Consider the following 9,188-nt stretch of genomic DNA (forward strand, 5'->3'; position numbering starts at 1 on the left):
AGATATTTTTATTCATGACTCTGACTATGCATTATTTATGTTCATAATATCACAATACTGGTCAGCATGGAGAGGTTAGCACTGTTAAAGAGGCTGCTCACGCTGATGTTGTTTTTCTCACCTCTGATAAAGCCTCTGAAGGTGGTGAACCGTAAGCGACCCGTCAGAGACGACTGGAACAGCTTCGCCCTTCAGAGTGAGCAGGAGGATGAGCCGCTGGCGGTGGAGGATGAAGATATCTGCATCAAGGTGAGACTAATATGGGTTATTTCTGTACTCGGGCAGTAAACAGGAAACTGAGCTGCGTGAAGAATAACTATCCGCCTCCTTTATGTCCATTCCAGATCACAAATGGATATTTCAGCTGGACTGATGGAACCCCAACGTTGTCCAATGTGAATATTAAGATTCCTTTTGGTAAGTCCTGTCAAAAATACATCTACAGATGCTGGCGGATGGCTTGTGGAATTTCCTGATCCCTGATTTCTTTACTAATTTAAAACATATAGTTTACCCATAAATGAAAAATCTCATAACGTTCCAAACCCATATGACTTCCTCTTTTACGTGGAACACAATAGGAGATGTTTTGAAGAATGTGCATGCTGCTCTTTTCCATACAAGAAAAACGTTGATGGTTGCTTATGCTGTCAAGCTCCAAAAGGACGTGAAGTATCATAAAAGTAGCCCATATGACTTGTGCGATATATTCCAAAGCCAAATAATCATATTGCCTGTAGAAAAGATTGAAATTTAAATCGTTATTTGATGAAAAACACAGAATTTTCAATATGGGTGAACTATTATTTGAACATACAGTTGTGTTTTGTTGCTCCATGAAACCCCATTTATCTTGATTCTTGATTGATTCTCTCTGCAGGTCAGTTAACTATGATAGTGGGCCAGGTGGGTTGTGGGAAATCATCTCTGTTGTTGGCTGCACTGGGTGAGATGCAGAAGATCTCCGGCACTGTTAAATGGAACAGGTGAGAATGCAGATTTTTTTTAGATGGTCATGAAACATTGTGCTCAGCATAACTTCTGGAGCGACTGATAGCGTTGGAGACTAAAGGCCTGTTCACACCAAGGACGATATCTATAATTGGTAATTATAATAATCAGTCTAATTCTGTGAGAGTAGTGAAGTCCACACCACAACAGTAACGACATGAGGAACAATATTGTTGGAATCACTTTCAGAATAATTTTTTTTCCCCAGCTGATGAACATTAAAAACATTGACAGCCAATCAGAATCCACCTGACTTCAAAGAGCTCAAGCATTTAAAGGGGCGGGCGACAAAACAGCGTTTGCTTATAATAAACTGAACATTACCCTGATGGCACGCGTACATAACGGAGACGTCTGTTTGACATCTGCAAGACGTATTTTTTTAGTGTTTTCTCATCTTCAATACGTCTATAGGATGTTTCCTATCAGATGTCAAATAGACGTTTAGAAGATGTTTATGATTTATCATGTGTGTAAAACTGACATCTTAGAGACGTCTATCAGATGTTTGTACACAACAGATGCTTTCCAGATGAGGAGATCTTTAACAGACATCTTGCAGACGTTCGTGTGCTATCTGGGTAGCGTCCTTTGGTGTGGATGCTGATAATGGTTATCGTTATCATTATACTTATCGTTCTTAGTGTGAATGAGCCTTGACAATTATTTAGCTAACAACTATCTTGCAATTTTGACTTTTTTCTCGCAATTCTGACTTTTTTTTTCTCAGAATTGTGAGATCTAAACTAGCAATTGCAAGTTATAGACTTCAACTCTGAGGAAAAAATACAGATAATTTTCTTACAATTGCGAGTTTATATCTCACAGTTCTGACTTAACTCACAACTGCGTGTTACAAAGCCAGAATTGCGAGAAAACGTCAGAATTGTAAGATGTAAACAGAAAACAATTCTGTCTTTTTTCTCAGAATTGCAAGTTTATATCTTACTATTCTGACTTTTTTCCTCGCAATTCTGACTTTCTATAAACTTTCTTGACTTTCTCGAAATTGCAAGATATAAACTCACAGTTCCTAGAAAAAGTACAAATTGCGAGAAAAAAATGTCACAATTACCTTGTTGCATTTTTTATTCAGTGGCTGAAACGGGCTTTCATAAACAACAGCCAAGTTCCCATTTTTTCTGTGAAAAAAAAATGCTAATTATCGCTAAAATGTTGCATGTGTCGACAAAATCTTGTTTTCGTTTAACTTTAACTGTAAATACTATGCTGACACTTCAAAAAAACTAATTTTGAAAAACTTTTTGTTAAGAAAAATGCAAATAAATGTGTTGCATGATAGAATAATAAGGATGAATGATGGGAATTTGCTGTTAATTGCAACGCTCCCATCTGTGGCAGAAGTGGTCACCCTAACTTCATATTCAGGCCTGGTTGAAGTGATTGGTGTGTTGATAGGATTGAATCCCATTTGTCCATGAGAGCTCTCTGAATAAAAGTGCTGTGTGCAGAGAAGATATTGTAACGAGTAATGCCTTTCATAAAGATCTTGAAATTGCTTTAATGATGCTGTGGGTGTTTAAATTGGTAATTCTCAGAGTCACTATTATATAAAGAAAAATTCTCATAAGGGTCAGTTAAGTGAGGCTGTTTTGTGAGCTTATATAACGCTATTATGCTCAGTCTCTAGGTGATATAAAGCTTCTTATCATGTTACCAGCTTCTGTTAATATTATAAAGAAAATCTGAAGTAATGTGGTTGTTCAGTTCCAGGCTTGTGAAAAACACAGCAGGACCCTGTAAAGGAGAAATTGGACTACCACTGGTATTGATTCCCAGTTTTGTGAGCCATCGGTTGACCCACAGAGAATCCACATTGATTTTGTGGGGGAAAACAGCAGAATTTTGGAATCTGGTTTTATTGCAGGCATCACAAGGAATCACATTTATTTAACAGGGTTCAATGTACTACGAAAACAAACTTTTTCAGAGCTCAAAACTTCCTCAGCAGGCCAAAAAAAAAAGAGAGCATTTACTGAAAATAATCTGCAAAAAGATCTGGGGCTGAATTCATTAAAGCACCTTCTTGAAAACTACAATTAAGAAGTATGACACTTACAATAATAATTTTTTTTTTTTTATTAATTTTTTTTTTTATATTTTCAGTTTTCATTTAATTTTACTTTGTGTTTTAAGTTTAAGGTTTTTTATTCTTTGTAGCTTTAATATGTTTGTATTTTAGTTTCAGTGATTTTAGAACTTCAACTTATTTTATTTCTAATATTTAGATTTTATTACTATAATTGTGTAATGCTTAATATTTAAAACATAATGTGTTGGTGCATCCCATAATGCTTTAAAAGTCAGTAGATCAAGGGCAACGGGGCCATTTCAGGAACACTTTGTTGCCTATGTTGTTGAGCACTAGAAACCCTTCCCTCACTCACTACACGTCACACTCCTGACCTTCAGAGGTCAAACAGAAGCTGTTATGTTCCCGTCCACCATCATTTAAAGTCCTCTTCACAAATTAGTCACCTGTTCATCAGCCCATGCTGTCATGCAGGCTATTAGTGATTACAGTGTTGATTTGGGGCTTGTTTTTTGATGTTTAAAAGACACGTCCAGGGTCAAGCACAATACAGAAGGGCGTTTGTTCAAGTGCCAGTCCCTCCTGGCAACAACCAACCAAATGAGCCCAAATCAAAGGGGCTACTTACGATAACAATGGGATTAGACTGACAATGTGAATCCACTTAAAGTGTTTTAGATTAAAATATAAAGGAGATGTTCATATCTGTAAGATAGAGGCATGGTTTGGAAGCAGTCAATGAAATGAAAAGGTTACCCTTTTGAGCTGTCTGAACTGAATTACCCTCTCAGACCCGAGACCAATGCTCTTTAAATGAGTTAAACCTGAATAATGATGCATCTAGTTTAATGGCACAGACATTTGAAAGTAACTCTAGCGCCCTTTGAGTACTGAAGTTTGTTACTGCAACCACAAATGCGCTGACCAAGCACCTTCTTATGCGTTTTCGTACATTGCATAAAGTGTCTGACACCAAAGAACACCTAGATCCTACAGAATGACATAAAATGAATTATCCACGTGAATTATTTGAGCACTTGTCTTCTCTCCATTCAGTGTATGAGAACCATCTCCAGTATTCAAACAGCTTGCATGCTATGTGTGCAAAGTATTGTTAGCTGAGGGTGAAGCAAAATGTATGTTATGCCTAAAAATAGACTACAAAGCCTTACAGCACAAAATATTTCCTTGAAAAGTTGTGTAGTTTTCAAGCAGGCTAAATGTCGGTCTCGAAAAGCAAATGTTTATACTACCAGTACCAAAATTTACTGTGTTATTTGGGTGTTGACTAATTGGAAAGGAAATGGTTTTTACGTGTGTATGTTCATGTTGGATACAACGTTTCTGGCTGATGATCAGAGAGTATCAGGCGCCGTGGCAAGAAAACCTCTCTTTTATCTGAATCATTTATCAGAGAAATGCCCACATGAATGGCTCTGACGGCTTCTGATCTCAAGATGTCATGTTCAAAACATTGTAAATAAGATATTTGCAGCAAGTAATAGATAAGCTAAATAGTCTTTGATCTCTGAAAGTTGTTGCTTGTAAACATTTACCATTTCTGTTAATTTTTTGTCTGATATTTTGTTTTATTTAAAGGGATCACACACAGTTTACTTAACGGGCTAATACTGTTTTGTAAATAACAGCCAAATACATGCATTCAGAATTTTCTGTATTAAGTTTGTTTCTACAAACGAGGTGGCAAGAGTATCAACGTTTCTTTTCTCAGTCATGTATCAGACAACTGTTTATCTGCCCAGATAAATGACTTTAACAGCTTCAAATGTCAATGCCCTTTAATGTCCTGAACACAAATCTACAACACAACATAGTGAAGTTAGCTGTCACTATTTTAGAAGCAGTAAATAAATAAGTAGTAAATATAGTAAATAAATGTTTGTTGTTGTTTTCTGTAAACATTTACTGCTACCACAACATTTGCTGAAATTGTTACTTTGCAGCATCACAAATGTTAGGTTTTAAGCAGTTCTTGGTGATAATAAAATATAATTTGATAATATAATAATTATTAAAAGTAATATTAAAACGGTATTTCATATATTGGTTATATTTGAATATGTTTAATATTTAATGTGAAATGTAAATATATATTAAATACATTGCATTATATTTAAATGCAATTATATTTAAATTTTAATTGTATTTAAAATTATATTTAAATAAATTATTATTCATATATTTGTATTAATATAATAATTACATATTTATTCATAAATAAATAATTCAAGACTCCGTAATTTTATGTATCATTAAAATTTGTACAATAATTATAGTACCAGTATTTTATAAATGATTTGTCTTTGAGGTTTATTTGTCTTATTGGGCGCTTAAACCATGGCATATTGTTAAGCTTAGCACCTCTCCGCCATGTCATGGTTTTAATAATGTCAGTCATTTTATAATGGCACACGTTGGCTAATTACATCTCTCAGTATGGTATCCAAAAATCACCTTCCTGGCACCGCATGTGTCATCTGCTTTCTACGGTTGTCCTTCATGTGGATTGACAGTACATTCCCATTAAAACAAACACTACGAAGAGATAATGAAGGGAAAATGGTCAACATGGAAAATGGTTAAGACTAAGCATGTTGCAGTAAGACTTAACATCTCCAAAACAGCCTCTCTTAAATTGACATGCGGAGTCCTATGTGGCTTAACTATAAAGCCATCATTGAAAAGCATTAATAAGAAATGTATCTTATGGCTTTAGATGTGCCGCAGTATTTCCTGGTTCTTTTTCCAGGTTTGAAAGGACAGAGCATAAGACCTACGACTGCAGCTAATGCCTCCAGGCAGCAGAAAATCTCTTATTTATATTCCTGTTCACTTTTTGTCACAAAACAGTTTTGATTTGTTTAGCCTCAGAGCTAATTTCAAATCTCGCAGTGGCACTTTACAGATTTACTGTGTGCGCCATTGTATCTTGCCTTTCTGAGTCCTTGCAATATTACAGCACCACACTTATCCTTGACCAGAATATCTTAGAAATTTCATTTAAGTACAATAAATTACTTAATGTACTTATTACTGATTTTAGCTTGTTTTCTCAGCATAGTTTATCAGAATCTATGCACGTAAATATCTTTGTTAATTTCTCCTCCTTGTTGAGTTATTCATTTTCTGTGTATTATTTTGCAGACTGCCCACTCTGGATGCAGAAGGAAATGAAAGGTTGGTTATTTTTGTCTTACAAAGCTGCAGAACAGACATAAACATTTAGCGCGTCCTGCAGAGAGTCTGTTAATTATTGTGTACTCGCTGAGGGTGTGTGGTGGACGTGTCCTGTCATGCTGTGCAGTGCTGATGCTTTGCTCTGTGTTTGTCGGCATTAATCCCTCAGCTTTGGTCTTCTGGGCTCTGTATTTCCTCTCAGCCACTCTATGAGGTCTTTATAATGGCAACAACACATACAAATAGATTTTACAATTCACTATAACCTTTTTAATATATCCGCCATTATTGTAGCTTTACATGTTTTGCTGGAGTTTTTGACAATTATTTTTATTTTTTTTTTGCTTAGGCTGCTCACCTAGACAACATTTTAAGTCATAGTTGCACAAACTTGTTCAGACGGTAGGCAGCAAATTATTCAACCATCTAAGATACCTCATTATGGCCCAAATCGTAAGCAGCATTTCATGTATTCTTCATGGAAGTACCAGAATGCATTGCGTTGAACAGATATTGATTATGGATATATTTTATTCAGTATTGATAAGCATCGAAAGGCTTTTTGTATTCCTTTTAAATGTATTGAGCCCCTAAAGGAACATGGGGATGGGAAAAAAAATAAATAAATTTCAGTGCATTTTATGAGCAAACGCAATGTTTCTCTGTGGAACGCAGCACTTTTAGAAGATAACGTTTTGTGAGCGAACAAAGTCTATCAGGAAACACAAAACCTTTATGAGAGAATGCAAATTTTTGTGAGCGATTTCAAAGGTCTTTGGGGAATGCAAAACATTTGCATACAAATAAATTTCAGTGCATTTTATGAGCAAATGCAATGTTTCTCGCACTTTTAGAAGATAACGTTTTGTGAGCGAACAAAGTCTATCAGGTGCTTTGCTCTGTGTTTGTCGGCATTAATCCCTCAGCTTTGGTCTTCTGGGCTCTGTATTTCCTCTCAGCCACTCTATGAGGTCTTTATAATGGCAACAACACATACAAATAGATTTTACAATTCACTATAACCTTTTTAATATATCCGCCATTATTGTAGCTTTACATGTTTTGCTGGAGTTTTTGACAATTATTATTATTATTATTTTTTTGCTTAGGCTGCTCACCTAGACAACATTTTAAGTCATAGTTGCACAAACTTGTTCAGACGGTAGGCAGCAAATTATTCAACCATCTAAGATACCTCATTATGGCCCAAATCGTAAGCAGCATTTCATGTATTCTTCATGGAAGTACCAGAATGCATTGCGTTGAACAGATATTGATTATGGATATATTTTATTCATGTACTCGCTGAGGGTGTGTGGACGTGTCCTGTCATGCTGTGCAGTGCTGATGCTTTGCTCTGTGTTTGTCGGCATTAATCCCTCAGCTTTGGTCTTCTGGGCTCTGTATTTCCTCTCAGCCACTATGAGGTCTTTATAATGACAACAACACATACAAATAGATTTTACAATTCACTATAACCTTTTTAATATATCCGCCATTATTGTAGCTTTACATGTTTTGCTGGAGTTTTTGACAATTATTATTATTATTATTTTTTTGCTTAGGCTGCTCACCTAGACAACATTTTAAGTCATAGTTGCACAAACTTGTTCAGACGGTAGGCAGCAAATTATTCAACCATCTAAGATACCTCATTATGGCCCAAATCGTAAGCAGCATTTCATGTATTCTTCATGGAAGTACCAGAATGCATTGCGTTGAACAGATATTGATTATGGATATATTTTATTCAGTATTGATAAGCATCGAAAGGCTCTCAGCCACTGGTCTTTATAATGACAACAACACATACAAATAGATTTTACAATTCACTATAACCTTTTTAATATATCCGCCATTATTGTAGCTTTACATGTTTTGCTGGAGTTTTTGACAATTATTTTTATTTTTTTTTTGCTTAGGCTGCTCACCTAGACAACATTTTAAGTCATAGTTGCACAAACTTGTTCAGACGGTAGGCAGCAAATTATTCAACCATCTAAGATACCTCATTATGGCCCAAATCGTAAGCAGCATTTCATGTATTCTTCATGGAAGTACCAGAATGCATTGCGTTGAACAGATATTGATTATGGATATATTTTATTCAGTATTGATAAGCATCGAAAGGCTTTTTGTATTCCTTTTAAATGTATTGAGCCCCTAAAGGAACATGGGGATGGGAAAAAATACAAATAAATTTCAGTGCATTTTATGAGCAAATGCAATGTTTCTCGCACTTTTAGAAGATAACGTTTTGTGAGCGAACAAAGTCTATCAGGAAACACAAAACCTTTATGAGAGAATGCAAATTTTTGTGAGCGATTTCAAAGGTCTTTGGGGAATGCAAAACATTTGCATGAGAACACATTTTTGTGGGTGAATGCAACGTTTTTTTGCCAGTGAGTTTCTGAGTTTCTTAAGGGAACAAAACCTATGCAAGAGACAGGCCCGGTTCTACGGGGGTGCTAGAGGGTGCTAAGCACCTTCAAACTAAATCAGTAGCACCCTCACTTAAAGCTGTATTAATGGCACTTCATTGCAGATTTGGCGTTTGCCAGTGCGCTATGGTTTGCGCTCTGGAGATCGGTTTCTATTTCAACGTGTTTTTGCAGCGTTGAGCAATGTAGCCAATCACGGGCATATCTGTTGATTTCTTGAATCAGAGGCATTTATGTTTGAATCCACTCGCTGAAATCGCTGGAGATTTTTGTTCAGGTATTGTGTTCAGCACGAATCATCTCATTATAACAAAGTGTAGACGCAATGTAAATAAGAGATTCATTTTGCAGCGTAGAGAACTTCATTGATTATAACGTATCTTTGTGGGATCGCGATGAACTAAGATGAGTGACCGCTTTTAGTGATTATACGGAGCACTCTTTGCGCCATAGCAACGGACGGACGCTACTAATATATATATATA

The 9,188-nt window shown here is 35.9% G+C and overlaps 1 protein-coding gene across 1 annotated transcript in view; it reads left to right on the forward strand.

Moving 5' to 3' along the window:
• Positions 1-9,188, forward strand: part of LOC107744191 (ATP-binding cassette sub-family C member 8-like) — a 76,335-nt gene that overhangs the window by 31,134 nt on the left and 36,013 nt on the right. The window contains exons 11-14 of the mRNA XM_016557713.1: positions 36-249; positions 345-417; positions 881-986; positions 6,230-6,262. Coding sequence (XP_016413199.1) covers positions 36-249; positions 345-417; positions 881-986; positions 6,230-6,262 — 426 coding nt within the window. The remainder of the gene's footprint in view (positions 1-35; positions 250-344; positions 418-880; positions 987-6,229; positions 6,263-9,188) is intronic.

The sequence above is a fragment of the Sinocyclocheilus rhinocerous genome, unplaced genomic scaffold (genome assembly GCF_001515625.1).
Source record: "Sinocyclocheilus rhinocerous isolate Xijiao unplaced genomic scaffold, SAMN03320098_v1.1 scaffold2935, whole genome shotgun sequence".
Lineage (NCBI taxonomy): Eukaryota > Metazoa > Chordata > Actinopteri > Cypriniformes > Cyprinidae > Sinocyclocheilus > Sinocyclocheilus rhinocerous.